The sequence below is a fragment of the Pristis pectinata genome, chromosome 17 (assembly GCF_009764475.1).
Source record: "Pristis pectinata isolate sPriPec2 chromosome 17, sPriPec2.1.pri, whole genome shotgun sequence".
Taxonomy (NCBI): domain Eukaryota; kingdom Metazoa; phylum Chordata; class Chondrichthyes; order Rhinopristiformes; family Pristidae; genus Pristis; species Pristis pectinata.
The window spans coordinates 43,598,526-43,624,371 of record NC_067421.1 but is presented as its reverse complement, the minus strand read 5'-3'; the positions used below and the strand labels follow the sequence as shown (position 1 = coordinate 43,624,371).

General features: G+C 43.9%; 1 protein-coding gene across 1 annotated transcript in view; it reads left to right on the top strand.

Annotated features, from left to right (window-relative positions):
• LOC127579258 (membrane-associated phosphatidylinositol transfer protein 2-like) overlaps positions 1-25,846 on the top strand; it is a 314,070-nt gene that overhangs the window by 208,033 nt on the left and 80,191 nt on the right. The window contains 1 exon segment of the mRNA XM_052031908.1: positions 14,380-14,733. Within this exon segment, the coding sequence (XP_051887868.1) occupies positions 14,380-14,733 (354 nt within the window).

Genomic DNA, 25,846 nt, shown 5'->3' with positions numbered 1-25,846 from the left:
CTAGTAGAAGTGAAGTCAATGGGCACTAAGGGGAAAACACTCTGAAGGAAGAATGTTGTGGTTGCTGGAACTAGATAATCTGAGCCCCAGCACATCACTGCAGGAGTTCCTCAGGGCATGCCATAGGCCCAACCATCTTCCATCACTTCTTCATCAATTACCATCCATCCACTGGGTAGTCAGAGGTGTGGATAAACATGGTGACCACACAGTATTCCTTTCCATCACAACAGATGAAACAGCCCATGTCTACCTGCAGCAAGACCAAGACAACGTTCAGGCATGGTTTGATAACATGGTGAACTTTCAGGCTCCAAAGTGCCAGGCACTGACCATCTCCAATAACAGAGAGTTTAATCACCTATCCTTGACATTCAATGGGGTTATTATCGCCCTGTCCCAACCACCTACACCCTAATAAGGTTGGGGGGGGAGGTGCGGGGAGTCACCATATATCAGAAACTCAACTAATACTTTCCACTCACCTGGACAAACATACCTCCAACAACACTCAAAAAACTTGACACCATTCAGGATAAAGCAGCACACTTGATCAGCGCCTCATTAACTAACCTAAACAATTCGGCTGCCAACACATCGTGGCTGCAGTGTGTTCTCTACAAAATGCTACAGCAGTTACTCACCCAGGCTACACTGAGAGCAGCTCTCAAGTCACCAAGCTTTACCATGGAGAAGCACAAGTGCAGAGACTGCTGACTGCAGGTTTACCTCCAAGTCACACAGCCTTCCAGACTTGGAGATATTTTTCCCTTCCTGCATCATCGCTGTGTCTAAGCCCTGGAATTTGTTAGCCAGCAGCACTTTGGGACTGAACATCTGCAGGTGTTCAAGATGGCAGTTCACCCACACAACATCAAGGGCAGTTAGGAATGGGCAATGTATATCATTGAATGGGGAAGTAAGGAGGTTAACATTTAATTAGTAACATTTTGAATGATATTGTCCATATGTACACCTCAAGGATAGCACATTATTCAGGAGGAGAATTCTTTGAAAACAACTTGTCTTTTTGTCTCGCTCTTTAAAGTGAATTCACTTAGTCACTGAAATTGATTTGCAAACTACCTCCTGATATTGTTCTGCCCTATTCAGAAACTTTCATGCAAGTGTTAACTCTGTAAATGAATCTAAATTGGTGGGAACAAAAGCAAATTAATTTGAGCAATATTTCAGTGATATTTGCTTGGTTAAGAGCTTAGCAGTTTTCAGTTGGAGCTAAAAGGCTTTTCTTTAGTGAACTAAGCCTGGATTGCTTAAAAAAACACAACTGAGAAGCATTTTAACATGAACGAAATTAAATTTATCCCCAGGCAAGAATATGGTGGTGCCTTAAATTAACATGGAATGTTATTTAATCCATGGTCTTGTGTTTGTGTTGGACCAGGTGTCACATATATTCAGAAGTTGAAAGACAGTGATTTTCATGATACGTGAAGTTTCCTTGATGTCACTGTACCCGTCATTCTGAGAGTAGACTATAGACCCAGTTTGTTCAGGGAGAAGGTGCTGAAAGGACCATCACTGGGCAAGTGTAGGAGAGGGAAGAAAGGATAAATGGCGATTTACATATGTTATTATGCCAGCAGAGCAGAATTAACAAAAACACAACAGTGGGAAGTCAGTAGATCAGTCGGCATCCGGGGAGGAAGTAGATACTTTGGGTCACTGCCTTTGTGAGAACTCAGTTCTGCTAAAGCTTGAAATATGAATGTATCATTTCTGTGCAGAGGTTTTTAATCTCTATTCCAAATTTCCAGCAGTTACTAAATCAAAAAAAACTGCATATGTGCAGGAATAAAAACAAAAAATGCTGAAAAAAACCAGCAGATCTACCTGATTGTTCCTTTTGTTTTGCACTATTTATTTATTTTGTAATTTATTGGGTTTTTTGTGTACTGCTGCCACAAAACAACAAATTTCATGTCATATCAGACAGTGATAGCAGACCTGATTCTGATTCAGCATCTGTGGAAAACAGAGGTAATGTTTCAGGCTCAGGACCTTTGATCAGAACTGGAAAGATGAGGGTACAAGGTGAAGAGAGGGTGCTGGAGGAATGGATAGAACAGCAGGAAAATCTGACAGAGGCTGAGACCAAGGTTGCCCATGGTGGTACACTGTTTACAAAGCTATATGGTTAACTGATTAATGAGGGCAGTGAGAGAGAGACAGCGAGAGAGCAAACAAAGGGACATGTAAAAAGCTGTAGAAAAATGGATCAGAGCAGCTGCAAAGAACTGAAATCAAAAGGAGAAGTCCAATAGGAAAACCAGGCAGGGTAATGAACACAGCAGGAATGATGGGCTGAAGTGCACTTATTTCAATGCAAGGAGTATAACAGGTAAGGCAGATGAACTCAGAGCCTGGATGAGTAAATGGAATATTGTAGCCATTACAGAAACTTGTTTGAGAGAAGGGCAGGACTGACAGCTCAATGTTCCAGGGTACAGATGTTTGAGATGTCACTGAGGGGAATATAAAAGAGGTAGGGGAGTTGCATTATTGATTAGGGAGAATGTTACAGTTGCATTGAGAGAAGACATCCAGCGAGACCATGTGGGTAGAAGGTGCAGTCATTATGATGGGGTTTTATTATTGGCCTCCCAATAGCCAGCAGGAGCTAGAGGAACAGATATGCAGGCAGATCATAGACAGATGCAAAAACAACAGCATCTTTGTAATGGTTTATTTTAACTTCCCCGGTATTGACTGGGACTCCCTTGGTACAAGGGGCTTAGATGGGGTGGAATCTGTTAGGTGCATCCAGGAGAGTTTCTTGAAACAATATTCCTGAAATTATTGAATTTGAAGGCTGCAGCATGTTGAGCCCAGATGGAAGGTGAGGTACTATTTGTGTTGACAGAACTGTCATTTTAATTCTCCATCCCACGCTGACCTATCTGTCTGAGGAAAGCAACACTGCATTTCAGGCAACCATTGTAAACATCCAGAATTGTCAGTGAGATTTAGCACAGCTGGAATTAATGTAAACCATAGAAGCACATTTCAACTCCATCAATGTGGCATTTTCCACATTACCCACAACATAAGTAGGAAATTTGTCTAAATATTGTAGCCAGTTATTGCTGAATGAACAAAAGCAATATAATGCTGAAAATGTTCAGCATGTTAGGCCCTGTCTTAGTTCAATAACCTTTCATCAGAATTCAGAATAGAATTAAACAAATGAAGCTGGGTTTGTGCCAAGGGGCCAGGTCCTCTTGGAACAGATTTGCCCTTTCAAACTCACCTCAGGGCACCATTGCTGGACCTGCAGAACAAGACTCTCAACTCTTTGGTCTGGCTTGGACATGAGCTCAAATCCCAGTGATGTAACTTGTTATTTTACTTGTATTTCATAGGGGAGAAATTGATGAACAGGGAAAAAACTCCAAAAATACTTTTCTGTCTTTCTCTGTTAGTTGCAGCATGAACTCTGTGCAAACAGACTGAAGTGTGTTGAAGAGTCACCACTGATCTTGGGGGTGAAATGTCGACTCCAGTGCTGTCATTTCTATCACTCTGCCTAGATAAGTGGTATATGAGTAATGAAGGGGGCGTGGTGGGCAGTAGAGAGTCGGGTAGTTCCGAAGAAGTGTGCTTCATTAATTTGGAGACACATCTTTGTGATGGAAATTTATTTTAGGCTGCTGCAGCACTTGATATTTAAACAAAATAAACCTATAAATCTTTAAGGGGCAAGGTTAAGGATGTTCTGGACAGAACCACAGTTCTGCTTAGAGCCACGGGCAAATGGGATTTGGTTTTGTATTAGAATTATATGATGGAATGTAAAGTGATGCTGATATCACTGAATGTAATTTCATCAAGTTCTTTTAGAAGGAATATCCAAATTCTGATCTATTATTAGTCAGTATCATTTGGTCTTCACTTAAGGAAAAGGTCCCTTTTGGCTGAGTTTGTTGTTTGGCCTGTTCCACAGCCTTTGCTGGATTGATCTTAGCTTTTGTTTTCTATGTAGGTATAGATTGCCTTCATTTGTTTGTTTTTCCAGTTCCTTATGTGTATTAATTCAACAATTTGAGAAGTTATAAAATTAGAATAATGAAAGGTGCTTCTACAGTCAAATATGCTAATCTCTAATGATTTTGTCATGGTTTAGTGTGAATAACATTGACATCCCATGACGTGAATGTCAGACAAAATATATTGCAACTTAGCAAGTCCTATTAAATCATGAATTGGAGGAAGATTTTGCTGGGATTAGCCAGAGGATGCCCTGTTGTGTCAACCAAGGGATGCACAGATGAAGGGTCTCTCCTTCCCCAGGAGGATGCTTGGCTCCTTGAACTGAGTGAAGATATATCTACATCCTTGAAGTTCAATGTCCTGTATAGCAATTTGAAATACATTTGGTCTAGAAGCAGCCAGTTTTAATTGACTGTTTCTCAATCCTAGAGTTTTATGACCTTATCAAATTCATGGTTGCAGAGGGTTCTCTTCTCAGTGACAGTAATAACAAGATTGATTGGACTGTGTTATTTTTCAAACTATTGAACATTATTTGAATTTACAGGGTTCTGTGTTTTATAGAGTACTATGGTACAGAAACAGATCCTTCTGTCCATCTAGTCTATGCCGGGCTGGTTTTCTGCCTAGTCCCATTTACCTGCACCCGGACCATATCAATCCATACCTCTCTCATCCATGTACCTATCCAAACCTCTCTTAAATGTTACAATTGAACCGGCAGGTACCATTTCCTCTGGCAGCTTATTCCACACTCACACCACCTTCTGAGTGAAGAAGTTTCCCCTCAGATTCCCCTTAAATATTTCACTGTTCACCCTAAACCTATGTCCTCTAGCTCTAGTCTCACCCAACCTGAGGGGAAAAAGCCTGCATGCATTCACCCTGTCTATACCCTTCATATTTTTGTATACCTCTATAAGATCTCCCCTCATTCTCCTGTGCTCCAGGGAATAAAGTCCTAACCTATTCAACTTTTCCCTATAACTCAGGTCCTCAAGTCCCAGCAACATCCGTGCAAATTTTCTCTGGACTCTTTCAAGCTTATTGATATCTTTCCTGTAGGTAGGTGACCAGAACTGCACACAATACTCTTAAATTTGTCCTCACCGACATCTTATACAACTTCAACGTAACATCCCAACTCCTGCACTCGGTGCCCTGATTTATGAAGGCCAATGTGCCAAAAGCTCTCTTTACAACCCTATCTACTTGCAATGCCACTTTCAAGGAACTATGGATCTGTATTCCCAGGTCCATTTGTTCTACTGCACACCTAAGTCTTACCCTGGTTTGTCCTCCCAAAGTGCATCAGCTCACACTTGTCTGCATTAAATTCCATCTGCCATTTTTCAGCCCGTTTTCATAGCTGGTCACGATCACTTTGCAAGCTTTGATAGCCTTCCTCGCTGTCCACTACACCCCCAATCTTGGTGTCATCTGCAAATTTACTGATCCAGTTTACCACATTATCATCTAAGTCATTAATATAGATGATAAACAACAACGGACCCAGCACTGATCCCTGTGGCACACCACTAGTCACAGACCTCCAGTCAGAGAGACAGCCATCTACTACCACTCTCTGGCTTCTCCCGCTAGGCCAATGTTGAATCCACTTGACTACTTCATCCTGAATGCCAAGCAACTTAACCCTCTGGAGCAGCCTCCCATGCGGGACTTTGTCAAAGGCCTTGCTAAAGTCCATGTAGACAACCTCCACCTCCTTTCCCTCATTGACCTTCCTGGTAACCTCCTTAAAAAAAACTGTAAGATTGGTTAGACATGACCTGCTACGGACAAAGGCCATGTTGACTATCCCCAATCAGGCTCTGACTATACAAATACTTGTATATCCTGTCCTTCAGAATACCTTGCAATAATTTACCTTCCAATAACTGATTTTAGGCTCACTGGCCTATAATTTCCCAGCTTATTCTTAGAGCCTTTCTTGAACAACATTAGCTATCCTCCAGTCCTCCGTCACCTCACCCATGGCTAAGGATGTTTTAAATATCTCTGCCAGGGCCCCTGCAATTTCTGCACTAGCCTCCCACAAGGTCCAAGGGGACACCTCATCAGGTCCTGGGGATTTATCCACCCTAATTTGCGTCAAGACAAGCAAACACCTCCTCTTCCAAAATCCGGATACGGTCCATGACCTCACTACTCTTTTTCCTCCATTTTGTATCTGTCTCCTGAGTAAACACAGATGCAAAAAATCCATTTCCCCCTTCTTTTTTGGCTCCATGCATAGATGACCATGCCGATCTTCAAGAGGATCAATTTTGTTCCTCGCTATCCTTTTGCTCTTAATATAGCTATAGAAACCCTTTGGATTCTCTTTCACCCTGTCTGCCAGAGCAACCTCCTCTTTTAGTCCTCCTGATTTCTCTCTCAAGTGTTGTCTTACATTTCTTATACTCCACAAGTGCCTCATTTGATCCTAACTGCCTATACCTGACGTGCACCTCCTCCTTTTTCTTTACCAGGGCCTCAATATCCCTCGATAACCAAGGTTCCTTAAATTTGTTAGCCTTGCCTTTTATCCTAACAGGAACATGCAGATTCTGTACTCTCAATATTTCACTTTTGAAAGCGTCTCACTTACCAAGCATCTCTTTGCGGGAAAATAACCTATCCCAATCCATGCCTGCCAGATCCCTTCTGATGCCATCAAAATTGGCCTTCCTCCAGTTTAGAACCTTAATCTTAGCACCAGTCCTATCCTTTTTCATAATTTAGAAAGTTGCCCCACACAAGTTGCCCCTGACTGTCCCTAATTAGGCTATGGTTTTCCAAATGCTCATAAATCCTATCCCTAAGAATCCTCTCCAGTAACTTCCCTACCACTGACGTGAGACTCACCGGTCTATAGTTTCCAGGATTATCCATGTTTCCCTTCTTGAATAATGAAACAACATTAGTTACTCGCCAGTCCTCAGGACCTCGCCTGTGGCTAGAGATGACACAAAGATCTTGCTCAAGGCCTCAGCATCTCGATTCTTGCCTCTCTCAATAGCCTGGAGTACATTCCATCAGGCCCTGGGGACTTATCCACCTTAACCTTCTTCAGGAGACCCAACACTACCTCCTGCTTTATCTCGAAATGCCCCAGCATATTAGCAGACTTCACACTGATCTCCCTGTCCTCCGTGTCCTTCTCCTTGATAAATACTGATGCAAACTACTCATTTAGGACCTTGCCCACATCCTCTGCCTCCAGGCACATGATCCCTCCTTTATCCTTGAGTGGTCCTGTGGTCCTACCCTCTCCCTAGTTATCCTCTTGCTCTTGATTATGTATAGAATGACTTGGGATTCTCTTTAATCCTACTTGCCAAGAACTTTTCGTGGCCCCTCCTGGCTCTCCTAATTCCCTTCTTGAGTTTGTTTCTGGCTTCTTTATAATTCTCAAGGGCTCTGTTTGATTTTACATAGAACATAGAACAGTACAGTGCAATACAGGCCCTTCGGCCCACAATGTTGTGCTGACCTTTAAACCTCACCTAATACTATCTAACCCCTTCCTCCCACATATCCCTCTATTTTAAATTCCTCCATATGTTTATCTAGTACCTTCTTGAATTTGACCAATGTACCTGCCTCCACCACCGCCCCAGGCAGCGCATTCCATGCCCCAACCACTCTCTGGGTAAAAAAACCTCCCTCTGATATCTCCCTTGAACATCCCACCCATTACTTTAAAGCCATGCCCTCTTGTATTGAGCATTGGTGCCCTGGGAAAGAGGCGCTGGATGTCCACCCTATCTATTCCTCATAATATTTTGTACACCTCTATCATGTCTCCTCTCATCCTCCTCCTCGCCAAAGAGTAAAGCCCTAGCTCCCTTAGTCTCTCCTCATAATGCGTACTCTCTAAACAAGGCAGCATCCTGGTAAATCTCCTCTGCACCCTTTCCAACGCTTCCACATCCTTCCTCTAATAAAGTGACCAGAACTGGACATAGTACTCCAAGTGTGGTCTAACCAGAGTTTTGTAGAGCTACATCATTACCTCATGGCTCTTAAACTCGATCCCATGACTTATGAAAGCTAACACCTATAAGCTTTCTTAACTACTCTACCCACCTGTGAGGCAACTTTCAGGGATATGTGGATATGGACCCCCAGATCCCTCTGCTCCTCCACACTACCAAGAATCCTGGCATTAACTTTGTACTCTGCCTTGGAGTTTGTCCTTCCAAAGTGTACCACCTGACACTTGTCCAGATTGAACTCCATCTGCCACTTTCAGCCCAGCTCTGCGTCCTATCAATGTCCCTCTGCAATCTTCGACAATCCTCTACACTATCCACAACACCACCAACCTTTGTGTCGTCTGTAAACTTGCCAACCCACCTTTCTACCCCCTCATCCAAGTCATTAATAAATATGACGAAAAGCAGAGGTCCCAGAACTGATCCTTGTGGGATACCACTAGTCGCAGCCCTCCAATCTGAATGTACTCCCTCCACCGCAACCCTCTGCTTTCTACAGGCAAGCCAATTCTGAATCCACATGGCCAAGCCTCCCTGGATCCCATGCCCTCGGACCTTCTGAAGAAGCCTACCATGTGGAACCTTGTCAAATAGCTTACTGAAATCCATGTAGACCACATCTACTCATCAATCTGTCTGGTCACCTCTTCAAAGAACACTATCAGGCTTGTGAGACATGATCTTCCCTTCACAAAGCCATGCTGGCTGTCCCTGATCAGATCATGATTCTCTAAATGCCCATAGATCCTCTCTCTAAGAATCCTTTCCAACAGCTTGCCCACCACAGATGTAAGGCTCACTGGTCTGTAATTCCCTGGACTATCCCTACTACCTTTTTTGAATAAGGGGACAACATTTGTCACCCTCCAATCCTCCGGTACCATCCCAGTGGACAACGAGGACTCAAAGATCCTAGCCAACGGTTCAGCAATCTCCTCCCTCTCCTCGCAGAGCAGCCTGGGGAATATTCCATCGGGCCCCGGGGACTTATCTGTCCTAATATTTTTTGACAGCTTCAGCACATTCCCTCTCTTGATATCAAGATGCTCTAGAACATTAACCTTACCAACACTGTCCTCAGCGTCATCAAGGCCCCTCTCCTTGGTGAATACTGAAGAGAAGTATTCATTGAGAACCTCACCCACTTCCACAGCTTCCAGGCACATCCTCCCACCTTTGTCTTTAATTGGACCTACCTTTACTCTAGCCATCCTTCTGCTCTTCACGTACAAGAAAAAACCCTTGGGATTCTCCTTAACCCTACTCACCAAGGCCTTTTCATGTCCCATTCTTGCTCTCCTCAGCCCCTTCTTAAGTTCCTTCCTTGCTACCCTATATTCCTCCTGAGCCCTATCTGATCCTTGCTGCCTAAACCTTATGCTGCCTTCTTCCTCCTAACTAGATGTTCCACCTCTCTTGTCACCCATGGTTCCTTCACCCTGCCATTCCTTCTCTGCCTCACCGGGATAAATTTATCCCTAACATCCTGCAAGAGATCCCTGAACAACGACCACATCTCCATAGTACGTTTCCCTTCAAAAATGTCATCCCAATTCACACTCGCAAGTTCTAGCCTTATAGCCTCATAATTTGCCCTTCCCCAATTAAATATCTTCCTGTCCTCTTTGCTCCTATCCTTGTCCATGACAATGCTAAAGGTCAGAGAGCGGTGGTCACTGTCCCCCAAATGCTCACCCACTGAGAGATCTGTCACCTGACCCGGTTCATTACCTAATACTGGACCTAATATGGCATTCCCTCTAGTCGGCCTGTCAACATACTGTGACAGGAATCCATCCTGGACACACTTAACAAACTCTGCACCATCTAAACCTTTGGTACTAAACAGGTGCCAGTCAATATTTGGGAAGTTGAAGTATCCCACGATAACAACCCTGTTATTCTTGCACCTTTCCAAACTCTGCCTCCCGATCTGCTCCTCAGTATCCCTGCTGCTACCTTTCTCTTTTTGACTAAATTCCCCACCTATCGCATCATCCAAAGTTCCCTTACCTTGCCATCTAGTCCTTCCTTCTCACTGAAATATACCTGTCCTGTACTCTATGCAGTTGGTCCTTAAACACCCTCCACATGTCAGATGTGGGCTTGCCCAAAAACAGCTGTTCCCAATTAACTCTGTTCTCTGCCTAATACTCTCATAATTTACCCTCCTCTGTATAATACTTTCCACAAGTTCCCTTATTCATAGCTATCTTAAAACTTAAGGAGTTGTGATCACTGTTTCCTAAATGTTCCCCCACTGACAGGTCAGTCACCTAACCAGGCTCATTTCCCAACACCAGGTCCATTATGGCCCCTCCTCACATTGGACTGGCCACATACTGTTTTAAGAAACTCTCCTGGATACACCTAACAAATTCTACCCTGTCTAACCCTCTTGCAGTAAGAAGGTCCCAGCCTACACTGGGGAAGTTGTAGTCACCCACTATGACAACACTGTTGTTTTTGTTCCTCTCCCTAATCTGCCCTGGTGGTTATTGGGCGGTCTGTAGTATAATCCTACTGGGGGAGGTGGATTGGAAGAGACTGTTCGAGGGTAAACCCACGTCTGACTTGTGGGATTATTTTCAAGGCCAGTTGATCAACGTTCAGGACCAGCATGTTCCTATGAGGATGAAAGATGAGACTGCCAAGGTTTGGGAACCTTGGATGTCAAGATATTGTCAGTTTAGTCAAAAAGAAAAATGAAGCCCATGTAAGGTTTAGGAAGGTGAAATCAGACGAGGCTCTTGAAGAATATAAAGGAAGCAGGAAAGAACTTAAACAAAGAATTAAGAGGGTGAAAAGGGGCCATGAAATGTCCTTGGGGAGTAGAATTAAGGAGAATTCCAAGGCATGTTATACATATTAAGAGCAGAAGGTAGCCAGGGAAAGGGTAGGTCCACTGAACGACAATGGATGGGTCCGTGAGGTCTTTACTTAAATACTTTGCATCATTATTCACCAAGGGGAAGGACATTGATGATGGTGAGATCAGGGAAAGGTGTGTTGATCTTTTAGGGTAGTCACTATTAAGGAGGAGGAAGTATTGTGTGTATTGTGAAACATTAAAATGGATAATTCCCCAGGGCCTGATGGAATCTATCCCGGATACTGAGGGAGGCAAGGGAGGAGACTGATGGGGCTTTGACAGATAACTTTGTATCCTTTGTAGCCACAGGTGAGGTCCCAGGATACTGGAGAATGTTGTCCTTTTGTTTAAGAAGGGCTACAGGGACAAACCAGGAAGTTATAGGCCAGCGAGCCGTACATCAGTGGTAAGGAAGTTATTGGAGAAAATTCTCAGGGACAGGATTTACTTGCATCTTGCAAAGCGTGGACTTAGGGAAAGTCAGCGTGGCTTTGTGTGGGGCGGGTCCAGTCTGTCAAATTTGATTGAGTTTTTTGAGGAAGTGACAAAGGTGGTTGATGGGAGTAGGGCAGTAGATGTTGTCTACATGGACTTCAGTAAGGTTTTTACAAGGACCTCCTTGGTGGGCCGATCCAGAAGATTAAGTCACATGGGATCCAGTGAATTAGTGAACTGGATCCAAAATTGGCTTGGTCACTGACAACAGAGGGTAATGGTGGAGGGGTGTTTCTTTGATTGGAGGTCTGTGACCAGTAGTGTTCTGCAAGGATCAGTGCTGGGGCTTCTGTTGTTTGTGATAGATGTACATTATATGGATGAAAATTTAGGTGGTCTGATTAGTAAATTGCAGATGACATGAAATTTGGTGGAGTGAGGAAGGTTGTCAAAGGATTCAGCAGCATGTAGACCAACTGGAAATGTGGGCAGAGAGTTGGTTTATTATTGTCATTTGTACAAGGTAGAGTGAAAAACTCATCTGCGTGCAGTTCGTGTGGATCAATTCATTGCACGGAAATGGCCGATGGAGTTTAATCCAAACAAATGTGAGGTGTTGCACTTTGGGAGGTCAAATGCAGGAGGAAAGTATACAGTAAATGGCAGGACCCTTAGGAGCACTGATGTACAGAGGGATCTTGGGGTGCAAGTCCATAGCTCCCTGAAAGTGGCAACACAAGTGGATAGGTGTGGTAAAGCAGGCACATGGCAATACTTACCTTCAATGGTTGGGGCACTGAGTATAAACTACAAAACTTAGGCACTTTTGGTGTACTGAGTGCAGTTCCGTTTGTCACACTATAGGAAGGATGAAGAGGCTTTGGAGGGGGTACAGAAGAGGTTCACCAGGATTTTGCCTGAATTGGAGAGTGTTAGTCATAACAAGAGGTTGGACAAATTTGGGTTGTTTTCTCTGAAGTGTCAGAGGCTGAGGGGCGACCTGATAGAAGTTTATAAAATTGTGAGAGGCATAGATAGGGTAGGTAGTCACGAGTCTTTATCGCTGGGTGAAAAAGAGGGCATAGGTTTATGGTGAAAGGGGGAAAGTTTAAACGAGATGTGTGGGGCAAGTTTTTTTACACAGAGAGTGATGGGTGCCTGGAACGTGCTGCCAGGGGAGGTGGTGGAAGCAGATTATATAGTGACATTTAATAGACATTTAGGTAGACACATGAACAGGCAGGGAAAAGAGGGATACGGGCCATGTGGTCTGGTACGGCATTTCAAATGCGCTGGAGCATTAAGAATCTGCAGAGAGTCATGGACTTAGCCCAATAAATCATGGTTATATCCCTCTCCACCATCAAAAGTATCTACATGAGGTGCTGCCTCAAATAGCAGCATCTATCATCAAAAACCCCCACCATCCGGGCCATGCCATCTCTGGCAGCTACCATTGGGCAGGAGATACTGAAGCCTGAAGTCCCACACCACCAGGTTCAGGAACAGCAACTTCCCTTCGACCAACTGATGTGTATAACCCTAATCGTGATCTCAGTATAGTTACACTGTCACACTTTGCACTACAATGGACTTTGTTTATTTTTTGGTTCTAATTGTGTTCTTTCTTGTACAACTCTTTTGATTTATGTTAATTTATGTCCTTACTTCTGAATGTTGTGACTCTAATGCTATGTGCCTGTGATGCTGCTGCAAGTAGGCTTTTCACTGCACCTGTGTTTTCCATGTGCTTGGTCCTATGACAATAAACTCAACTTGATATGAAGGCAGATGGGATTAGTTTTAGATTGACATCATGGGCTACACAGACGGTGGGCCGAAAGGCCTGTTCCTGTGCTGTACTCTTCTATGTATTATGTTTCTATGAGTTTATTACAGTGAAAGTTCTGTTACCTGGCCTAGCAAGACTGGACACATGCCAGTTCATCAAATATTCCTATTGATCCTCTATTATCCTGGCTGCTGTCTTGCTGCTGTACATCTCCATGGGCAGATACAATAGCTATGTTTAGTATGCAGTTAGGCAGATGCAGGATCTCGACCCAAAACATCAACCATCCAGCTGCCAGATCTGCTGAGTTCCTCCAGCAGTTTTTCTGCTCTATTATTTTTTATAAGAACTTCAAATCTTAATAAGCTGATGATGTGGCACCTTCTTCAAATGTCTGTCCATAGGCGGATACATCAGCTGCAAAACCCATCAACCCTCTCCATACTGCATCAGTTAACTCCATCAAATTAGTTGGCCATGTTTTGCCTTTAACAGATCCATGTAGGCTTTTCTCGCAATCAATGCAAACATGTCCAAATGATTTGGTTCCAGAGCTTCCCACCACCAGGGTTAGACTAACTGCTCTGTAGATGCTGGGTTTACCCCTGCAGCTACCTTTGAACAAGGCTATAAAGTTTGCAATTTTCCAGTTATGATTTGAAATTGATTATCTTGGAATATCACAACTCCAAGTAACCCTGCTCTTCTCTCTCCCTTTCCCTGTCTCTCCAACTTCCCTCCTCTCACCCAAACCACTAAACTGCAAAGGTTTAAAACCAAAAAACTTCCTGTACATGGGAGTGTGGAATGATGTGTGCGTGGAGTATAATGTGTTAGGGAGTGAGTGGGTATTTATGCCCTGCATCCATCAGTGCAATGTATCAGCCCAACACTGGCTTTGTTTTCAGATGGTTCCACCAGCTAAGTGTGTGGTTCTTCAGAGGTAACCATTTACCCCCTGATTTGCTGAAACTTACTGCTGAGCCATTGTTGAAGAATTCTTTTCCTTGTTAACAGGAGATGAATTGTGTGTTCCTTCTAGAGGCAGTTCTCAGTTCGGCACCACAAATAGTAGTACAAACTTCCAGCACCATTTCTGACAACGCTGTTACCTGGTATCATGTTTAAGCAGTGGAATATTTTTCTTTTGTTTGTTCCAGTCATTTATTTAGGGCTGTCAGAAGCACACTAATATTGTGGCGTAAGTCTCTACAACCCATTCAGAATAAGGTTCCTGCATGGTTGAAGACTCTTTCCATGAATTATAGGTTTAAGGAAAGTGATGCTGAGGGCTCACCGACAAGCGTGGTGCTGGCAGGACGAGTGGTACGGCCTGACCATCGAGGACATCCGGCAACTGGAGCACGAAACCCAGCTCATGTTGGCCCAGAAAATGGCCCAGTTCGTGACCCAATTCAATGTAAACGACAGTGAAACTGAACAAACTGGCCTGACCCAATTCTCCAGTGAGAGAGATCAGGACACCAACAATTCCAATGTCACCCTCAATACAGAATCCAGCAGTACCAATCTAAAGGACTACAGTGACTCGTTAACAGAAAAAGCACTGACCAAACAATGGTCCACATCATCCAAGTCGTCCCATTCATCAGTGAGAGGAGGTAAGTCCTGGGAGCTCACGGCACTTGTGTTTTCTGCTCTCATTCTGTCTTTCCATTGTGTTGCTATACAGACAGCCCCATGTTACGAGGGTCAGGTGGGGTTGCTTTGCTAGAAAATGGCCCATGTCATGATTTTCCATAAACACAGCTGCATCACCTGCGCATGTTCAAGAAACATAAATTGAGAAAAGATTGTGTTTATTTATTTACTTTTATTTCACATAAATTCTGAGAGTTTATTTCCGTATTTCAAATTTTTAGGTAAAGATATGCAAATTCTGTAAGGGCAAATTTACGTTAACCAAATGGCCATAAAACAGGGGTCATCTGTAGCGGAATCTTGCTGTGCACAGATTATCTGCAGCAATGATTACATTTCTAAAGTACTTCAATGGCTATAAAATGCATTGGGATACCCTGAGTTCATGACAGGCGCTGTATAGATGAGCTTGTTTTCACATTCTTGTTCTTTCTGTACTAATTTCCCCTCCCACACCATCTGTCTTGGAAATCCTGGCTCACTGCAGCTTTGCTAGTTCCATGGCTGTAAGTTGCCCTTCCAGCACTTTCATCTTCATGGTGACTTGACTGGGCAGTTTAACTACATGGAGCATCATAACTGAATCTAGTTATTCCTCTTACCTGGCAGTCATTCTTCTAGTTCAAGTCATACAGCAGGGAAATAGGCCCTTTGGCCCAATTGGTCCATGCTGACCAAGATTTCCATCTAAGCTAGTCACTTGATAGTTAATTAGAGTAAAAATTTTGCATGCTTTCTTCTCCAGTCCCATATATTACAGAATTCCCAGGATAAACCTATTTACTTTCAAGGTGAGTTCAAATATTTTTTTGACTGTTTTGTTCTTGGAATATGAACAAGGTACAGGACAGGGGAAGACTATGAAATGCAGTTGGTTCAATTCCTTGACTACACGTCGTTTTAGTCTAATCTGATCATTCCTAAACATCAAAATTCGGAGAGTAATGCTCATTTTGTTTTGTTTTAGTATGCTGTATTATGTAAGAATGTTAAATTGCTAATCAAAAGTTCCTTGGCAGTGAGTTTTCACCAACCTTTTGAATTGTCTTTGTCATAAAGTTCATTGGTGCATCATAAGCCCCCTTTCATCAGGGGTGTTGTATGTTGAACTGAACTGTTTGATGTTTCCCAGCTGCCTGGGCAAGCCTGCTTTCTCAAGTTATGCAACACTGGATTATTGTCTAGAACCCAGCAGCGCAAATGAGAGAGCTAAAGATGAGTCCTGGGAGTGGGTCAGGAGCTCTGCAGCTGCCGTCATCGTCCAAGGCATTTCAGGTGCACCACTAGAACCTCTGTAGTGTCTGCACTGTCTTCAGTGACCAAGCACAGGATGTCAGATATAGAGACCTTTTTCTTGTTTAATAAAAAGTCTTTCAGTTCAACTTTTAATTTCTTGCAATTCTTTTTGCTGGAATAATTTTTATAAGTATTGTGTAGTGTTGATATGTTGAGTGTTTATTATACAGCGGCATGCAAAAGTTTGGGCACCCCTGGTCAAAATTTCTGTTACTGTGAATAGCTAAGCGAGTAAAAGATGACCTGATTTCCAAAAGGCATAAAGTTAAAGATGACACATTTCTTTAATATTTTAAGCAAGATTACTTTTTTATTTCCATCTTTTACGGTTTTAAAATAACAAAAAAGGAAAAGGGCCCAAAGCAAAAGTTTGGGCACCCTGCATGGTCAGTACTTAGTAACACCCCCTTTGGCAAGTATCATAGCTTGTAAACACTTTCTGTAGCCAGCTAAGAGTCTTTCAATTCTTGTTTGGGGGATTTTCACCCATTCTTCCTTGCAAAAGGCTTCTAGTTCTGTGAGATTCTTGGGCTGTCTTGCATGCACTGCTCTTTTGAGGTCTATCCACAGATTTTCGATGATGTTTAGGTCGGTGGACTGTGAGGGCCATGGCAAAACCTTCAGCTTGTGCCTCTTGAGGTAGTCCACTGTGGATTTTGAGGTGTGTTTACAACGGTTATCCTGTTGTAGAAGCTATCCTCTTTTCATCTTCAACTTTTTTACAGACGGTGTGATGTTTGCTTCCAGAATTTGCTGGTATTTAATTGAATTCATTCTTCCCTCTACCAGTGAAATGTTCCCCGTGCCACTGGCTGCAACACAAGCCCAAAGCATGATCGATCCACCCCCGTGCTTAACAGTTGGACAGGTGTTCTTTTCATGAAATTCTGCACCCTTTTTTCTTCAAACATACCTTTGCTCATTGCGGCCAAAAAGTTCTATTTTAACTTCATCAGTCCACAGGACTTGTTTCCAAAATGCATCAGCCTTGTTTAGATGTTCCTTCGCAAACTTCTGACGCTGAATTTTGTGGTGAGGACACAGGAAAGGTTTTCTTCTGATGACTGTTCCACGAAAGTCATATTTCTGCTGGTGTCGCTGCACAGTAGAACAGTGCTCCACCACTCCAGAGTCTGCTAAATCTTCCTGAAGGTCTTTTGCAGTCAAACGGGGCTTTTGATTTGCCTTTCTAGCAATCCTACGAGCAGTTCTCTCGGAAAGTTTTCTTGGTCTTCCAGACCTCAACTTGACCTCCACCGTTCCTGTTAACTGCCATTTCTTAATTACATTACAAACTGAGGAAATGGCTACCTGAAAACACTTTGATATCTTCTTATAGCCTTCTCCTGCTTTGTGGGCATCATTTATTTTAATTTTCAGAGTGCTAGGCAGCTGCTTAGAGGAGCCCATGGCTGCTAATTGTTAGGACAAGGTTTGATTTATAAAGGTTTGAAATTTGCATCACCTGGCCTTTCCTAACAATGACTGTGAACAAGCCATAGCCCTAACAAGCTAATGAAGGTCTGAGACCTTGGTAAAAGTTATCTGTTGGGATGCCCAAACTTTTGCATGGTGCTCCTTTCCTTTTTTCACTCTAAAATTGTACAAAACAAAAATAATACACTAATCTTGCTTAAAATGTTGAAAAGAATGTTTCACCTTTAACTCTATGACTTTTGGAGATCAGTTCATCTTCTACTCACTTAACTATTCACAGTAACAGAAATTTTGACCAGGGGTGCCCAAACTGTTGCATGCCGCTGTATGTGTGGTATGAATTTTGAGAGCACAGTAGTGCAGCAGTTAGTGCTGCCACCTCACAGCTCCATGACCTTGGCTGTTCTCTTTGTGGAGTTTGCACTTTCTCTCTCTTCCTAGTGCTCTAATCTCCCACATCCCAAAGGCGCATCTGTTGGTGCTCCACATTTTCTCCCAACTATTGTTCCAAAGTTATTTTTGTTTGGAAGAAGTAAATGAAGAAAAGTCTTAAGGGTTTGCTGCATTGCAGCTGCCTGCCCACCTCAGGACCACCTGCTGGTGCCTTGTGTGTTTGGGGCGTTCAGAGCACTGACTTGTTTTGTGATTCAAAATAGAAGGCATATTCTGTAGTAAGTCCTAAATGTATAAAGCACTTTCACAATCTCAGAATATCTATAGAGACTTCACGGTCACCAAAATAATTTTGAAGCACAATCACATCTGTAATGTAGAGAGTATGGTGTCTGGTTTACGTGCAAGCAGGCTCCTACATACAGCAGTCAATAACCAGATGATTCTTGTTTGTAACAGTGATACAATGGGGAGAAAGGGCATGAATACCAACTTAGCTATAGAAAAGGAAACTGAAGGTGATGAATGCCTGACGTTTGGAATGGATGGGGGCATACGATGAAGAAAGACCATTACGTTGTTGGCATGGACTTGCAAAATGTGGGAGGGGTGAAGAGAACAGAGAGAAAGTCTGTGATAGGACGCAAGCTAAGGTTGTCCAAATAACAATTACGTAAAAAACTGGCAGTGAGATACTGAAGAGGAAAGAATGAAATACATTGAAACTGAAAGGTACAGCCACGTCTGTGTAGAGAAAGAGAGGATTACGGAAATCGTTAATTTCAATATTAAGTCCCGAGGACTGTAATGTGACCAGACAGAAGATGAAGTGCTGTCCTAAGGCTTGCGCTGGTATAGTGTTGGAGATCAAAGACAGAGACGTCAACGTAGAGTGCGACAGGCGACTGGAAGCAGACTGAAGAGATCTGCAGAGTGGCCACCAAATCTGTGTTTGGTTTCTCCACTATAGAGGAGACCACATTGTGAACACTGTGTGAAGTGCACTAGAGTGGAAGAAGTGCAGGGGAATTTCTGCTTTCTTGCAAGACTTTGGGTCTGTGGATGGTGGGAAGTGAAGAGGTGATTGTTCCATCATGTACAGGTCCCACCTTCCCCAGAAGGGATCTCAATGCCCCAAGAATCCAAAGCACCTTTCCTTCAGCCACACATTCATCTGCTGCATCCTCTGATGTCAGTCGTGTGTGGGACTGGGGGTAATGCAGAGATTATTTTCTTTTGGATCCTGCTTCTCAAATTATTTCCTAACTCCATAAATGTGCCTGCAAGACCTCGTCCCTCTCTCTACCTCTGTGGTTGGTACTAATGTGTACTACAACTTCTTTAACCCTGCAGAATACTTGGCACTCTCTCAGTGATGTCTTTTATCCTGCCACTGCGAAACAACGTCCTGTGCCAGACTCGCATTCGTGATCATCTGCCCTCAGCTATGGAATCCTCCATAACCATTGCATTCCTGAGCTTCATTGTTCCCCTCGATGCAGTCTTTTGCTCAGGGTGCCACATTCTGCCCTGCTGCCCTTCAGAGTACATCTGCCACCAATCTAACCACTCTGATACTGATCTATATAATCTGTTTTAATGATGCTGGTTGAGGGATAAATGTTAGAGAAGACACTGGGGAGAAATCCCCTGATCTTTATGTCGTGTCCTGGATCATTTCCATTACCTGAGGAGGGAGCTGGAGGTCTCTGTTTAACATTCTGTGCAGAAGACAGTGTTTCTGTGGAGCATGGAATTTGTGCTCAACTCTCGCCACAGGTCTGTTTCAGCTGTACCTAGTGTAACCTGAATGGAGTAGACTGTTGCATTCTTACGGGCTGACCTGGGAGTTCTGTGTAGTAGTCTTTGACCTTAATCCCATGGAAAGAGGTCACATTAGACTGTTTAACCTTAGGTCCAATCACATTCGCCGCAAAACAAAGTGAAGACTACACAATAAAACACCCTCTATCTTGATTTAAAAATTATTCTGGGCTTAAAATCTTTCCAGATTGCTTGAAATGAATCCTTTGGTGATTTCTGCTGTGTGAATAACACAGATTCTCAATCAAACAAAAAGAAAGATTAACATTTTTACTATCATCTTTCACAACCTTGGCATATTACAGCCAATTGAGGGACTTTAAAGTGTGCTTTCTGCTGGAATGTAGGAAATGCAACAGTTAACTTGCACGCACAGGCTCCAACAATAGAAAAGTGATTATTAGTGAGGGTCAGAATACCAACAATGTACTCTTCCTTGAAATAGTGCATGGGATCCATTCTACCAGCTGAGAAAGCAGTTGGGGACTTGATGTTTTGTTCTAATGTTGGCACCTCTGACAGTGCTACTCTCCCTCAGTACTGCATTTTGTTGTCAGTCTAGACTTCTATGTCCTAGGTGGAATTGAGCCCATAGCCTTCTAAGAAGAATGCTACCAACTGAGCCACAACTGATCAACACAGTGACGTAAACAATGATTTAAACTGAGAGAACTAAAGGGCAGGCAGGCAGTGCAGGATTCTTCGGTGGCTGTTCCCCTCTCAAACAAGGACGGCTCCTCCCCAGATTACGGCAGCATTCTGCTCCTGAGAACTGTTTCTAACCCGACAGTTCACGTGTTGGGAATGTGGTTCTGAACCGAGTTCCCACATGGCAGAAGATGCCTGCAGACGTGGGTAGTCCTATAGGAATAGGTGGTCCGCTGAAGCATTTTAAATCTTGTTTTGCTATTCTTAATAATAAAGCTGATATTAATAAATTTAGTCTGAGCCCATCTCAGGCTGATGATGATATTCTTTTCAAAGGCGTTATTGCAGGTGAGGTTTTAAATGCTATTGATGGTTTTAAAAGGGACATTGCTTTTGGCCTGGATGGTGTGTCTCTGGATAGGATTTGAAAAATGGACATCAACACGTTAACTAGAAAGGATTCTTCTTGCGTTCTGTGGCAGAAGTCTAGCTAGGGTAGTGGCCTGCAGCCTTGCAGCAGCCAGGATATCCATCCCACTGGTCTCCCAAACGCTTGGTCGTACGTACGGGCCGTACATAAGTCGAGCGTTCATAAGTTTGGGAGGACGTGTATGCCATCTTGGACATCGTTGGGGGGGGGTAGCCTCTCAGGAGAAAATGACAGCAGCAGCCAGGTCAGTGGCACATTGACTGGCTCTGTTGTACAGCAGGGGAGGGCAAGGACTATGTGAGCAAAACTGAAGGGGGACTCCTTAGTCATGGCACCGAAAGATGTTTCTGTGGCCGTGGGCGATACTCCAGGATGGTGAGTTGCCTCCCGGGTGCCAAGGTCAAGGATGTCTCTGAGCGGGCACAGGGCATTCTGAAAGGGGAGGATGAGTAGCCAGAGGTTGTGGTCTGTATTGGTACCAGGCATCGGCAGGAAGGGAGATGAGGTCCTACAGAGAATTTAGGGAGTTAGGCAGAAAGTTAAAAAAGCAGAATGTCTAGGGTTGTAATCTCAGGAGTACTCCCTGTGCCAAGTGCTATTAAGTCAAGAAATAGGAAGTCCGTGAAGTTGAATGAATGGCTGAGGAGCTGGTGCAGGAGGGAGGGCTTCAGGTACGTGGATCATTGGGCTCTCTTCCAGCACAAATGGAATCTGTACAAGAAGGACTGGTTGCACCTAAACCAGCTAGTGCTATTTGGGAGGGTTTAAACTAGCATGGCAGGGGTTGGGAACCAGAGCAGTAGGTCACCAAATGGAGGGATTTAGGGGAGGGTAGAAATTAGATCAAGTAAGACTGAACAGAAGGACAGGCAGGGCCAGGTTACTAAACACACTGGGGCAAATGGGCTGAAGTGTCCTTATTTCAGTGCAAGGAGTATTGCAGGTAAGGCAGATGAATGTAGGGCATGGATTAGTACTTGGAAATACGATGTTGTGGCCCTTACGGAAACTTGGTTGAGGGAAGGGCAGAACTGGCAGCTCAATGTTCCAGGATTCAGATGTTTCAGATGCGATAGAGAGGGATGTAGAAGAGTTGGCAGGGGTTGCACTACTGATCAGGGAGAATGGCACATTGTCACTTAGGACATCCTGGAGGGCTCATCCAGTGAGGCAATATGGGTAGAGCTCAGGAACAAATGGGGAACATTGTCCTTGGTGGGGTTATACAATCGGCCTCCCAATAGCCAGCGAGAGATGGAGGAACAGAGGTGTAGGTAGATCATGGAAAGATGTAAAAGCAACATTGTAGTGGGTGACTTTAATTTTCCCAATATAGACTGGGACCTCCTTAAGTGCCAGAGCCATAGATGGGGCAGAATTTGTTAGATACATCTAAGAGGATTTATTGACACAGTATGTAGATAGTCCAACCAGGGAAGGAGCCTTGTATTGGGAAATGAGCCTGGGGAAGCATTTTGGGAACAGTGATCAGATCGTTATGGATAAGGATAAGGCAACCTTGGAGGAAAGTGCGAAGTTGGGGGAAAGGCTAATTACAACTGTATTAGGCAGGAGCTGGGGAGAGTAGACTGGGAGCAGTTGTTATTGGGTGTTCACATCTGACATTTGGGAGTTGTTTAAAGGTGATCTGGTCAGAATTCAGGGCCAGTGTTCCTGTGAGGAAAATAGATAAGGATGGCAGGGTTTGGGAACCCTGGATGGCGAGGGCTGTTACAAATTTAGTGAAAAAACAAAGGAAGCATACTAAGGTTTAGGAAGCTGAAATCGGACCGGACCATTGAGGGATACAAAGGAAGCAGAAGAGAACTAAAAGGGGCCCTGAAAGGTCCTTGGTGAATAAGATTAAAGAGAATTCCAAGGCATTTTATACATACATGAAAAAAACAAGAGGGTAACTAGGGAGCGAGTAGGACCACTCAAGAACAAAGGAAGGAATTTATGCCTAGAACCAGGGTAAGTAGGCATGGTACTAAACAAGTCCTTCACGTGGATATTCACCAAGGAGAAGGAAGTGCAGGATATCAAGATCCGTTCTGCTGATGCCAAAGTGAGCTGATGTTCCAGGGCATGTTGATATTAGAAATAGGAGGTGTTAGGGCTTTTGAAGAACATTAAGGTTGATAAGTTCCCAGGGCCTGATAGGATCTATCCTAGGTTATTCTGGGAGGTAAGAGAGGAGATTGCTGGGGTTTTGACAGAGATCTTTGTGTCCTCTCGAGCCACAGGTGAAGTCCCAGAGGACTGGAGAATAGCCGGTGTTGTTCCTATGTTTAAGAAGGGCAGTAGAGACAAACCAGGATATTACAGGCTGGTGAGCCGTACATCAGTGCTAGGGAAATTATTGGAGAAGATTCTTTGGGATAGGATCTGCTCGCATCTGGAAAAGCATGCACAGATTAGGGAGAATTAGCATGGCTTTGTGCAGGTGGGGGGGAGGTCATGTCTTACAAACTTGATTGAGGAGGTGCTAATGATGATTGATGAGGGTCGGGCAGTGGATGTTGCCTACATGGGTCTAGTAAAGCTTTTGACAAAGTCCTTCATGGTAGGATGATCCAAAAGGTTAAGACACATGGGATCCATGGAGACTTGGTAGATTGAAGACAGAGGGTAGAGGGTGTTATTCTGACTGGAGGTTTGTGACCAGTGGTGTTCTGCAGAGATCAGTGCCGGGACCTCTGTGGTTTGAGATGTATATAGATGATCTGGACAAAAAGTGTAGCTGGGTTAATTAGTAAGATTGCAAATGACTCAAAGACTGGCAGGGTTGTGCAAAGTGAGGAAGGTTGTCAAAGGAGACAGCAGGATATAGTCCAGCTGGAAATGGAGGCAGACAAATGGCAGATGGAGTTAGAAACATAGAGAAACTACAGGACAATTCAGGCCCTTCGGCCCACAAGTTGTGCCGAACATGTCCCCTACCCTAGAAATTACTAGGCTTACCCATAGCCCTCTATTTTTCTCAGCTCCATCTACCTATCCAACAATCTCTTTAAAGACATCGTATCCGCCTCCACCACCGTTGCCAGCAGCGCATTCCACGCACTCACCACTCTCTGAGTAAAAAACTTACCCCTGACATCTCCTCTATACCTGCTCCCCAGCACCTTAAAACCTATGTCCTCTTGTGGCCACCATTTCAGCCCTGGGGAAAAGCCTCTGATTATCCACCCGATCAATGCCTCTCATCATCTTATACACCTCTATCAGGTCCCCTCTCATCCTTCGTCACTCCAAGCAGAAAAGGCAGAGTTCCCTCAACCTGCTTTCATAAGGCATGCTCCACATTCCAGGCAGCATCCTTGTAGATCTCCTCTGCACCCTTTCTATGGCTTCCACATCCTTCCTGTAGTGAGGCAACCAGAACTGAGCACAGTACTCCAAGTGGGGTCTGACCAGGGTCCTATACAGCTGCAACATTACCTCTTGGCTCCTAAATTCAATTCCACGATTGATGAAGGACAATACACCATATGCCTTCTTAACCACAGAGTCAACCTGTGCAGCTGCTTTGAGCATCCTATGGACTCGGACCCTAAGATCCCTCTGATCCTCCACACTGCCATGAGTCCTACCATTAATACTATATTCTGCCATCCTATTTGACCTACCAAAATGATTCACTTCACACTTATCTAGGTTGAACTACATCTGCCACTTCTCAGCCCAACTGCATCCTATCTATGTCCTGCTGTAACCTCTGACAGCCCTCCACACTATCCACAACACCTCCAACCTTTGTGTCATCCGCAAACTTACTAACCCATCCCTCCACTTCCTCATCCAGGTCATTTATAAAAATCACAATGAGTAAGGGTCCCAGTACAGATCCCTGAGGTACACCACTGGTCACCGACCTCCATGCAGAATACGACCCTTCAACAACCACTCTTTGCCTTCTGTGGGCCAGCCAGTTCTGGATCCACAATGCAATGTCCCCTTGGATCCCATGTCTCCTTACTTTCTCAATAAGCCTTGCATGGGATACCTTATCAAATGCCTTGCTGAAATCCATATACACTACATCTACTGCTCTCCCTTCATCGATGTGTTTAGTCACATCCTCAAAAAATTCAATCAGGCTCATGAGGCAGGACCTACCCTTGACACAGCCATGCTGACTATTCCTAATTATATTATACCTCTCCAAATGTTCATAAATCCTGCCTCTCAGGATCTTCTCCATCAGCTTACCAACCACTGAAGTAAGACTCACTGGTCTATAATTTCCTGGGCTATCTCTACTCCCTTCCTTGAATAAGGGAACAACATCCGCAACCCTCCAATCCTCTGGAACCTCTCCCGTCTCCATCGATGATGCAAAGATCATCATCAGAGGCTCCGCAATCTCTTCCCTCACCTCCCACAGCAGCCTGGGGTACATCTCATCCAGTCCTGGCGACTTATCCAACTTGATGCTTTCCAAAAGTTTCATCACCTCCTCTTTCCTAATATCTACATGCTCAAGCTTCTCAGCCCGCTGCAAGTCCTCACTACAATCACCCAGATCTTTTTCCATAGTGAATACTGATGTGAAGTATTCATTAAATACCTCCACTATTTCTTCCAGATCCATACACACTTTCCCACTACTGCACTTGATAGGTCCTATTCTCTCGCATCTTATCCTCTTGCTCTTCACATACTTGTAGAATGCCTTGGGGTTTTCCTTAATCCTGCCCGCCAAGGCCTCCTCATGTCCCCTCCTGGCTCTCCTAATTTCCTTCTTAAGCTTCTTCCTGTTAGCCTTATACTCTTCCAGATCTCTAACATTACCTAGCTCTCTGTACCTTTTGTAAGCTTTTCTTTTCCTTTTGACTAGATTTATTATAGCCTTTTTACACACAGTTCCTGTATTCTCTCGTGACTCCCCTCTCATTGCAACATGCCTATGCAGAACTCCACACAAGTGTCCTCTGAATATTTGCCACATTTCTTCTGTACTTTTCGCTGAGAACATCTGTTCCCAATTTCAGCTTCCAAGTTCCTGCCTGAGAGCCTCATAATTCCCTTTACTCCAACTA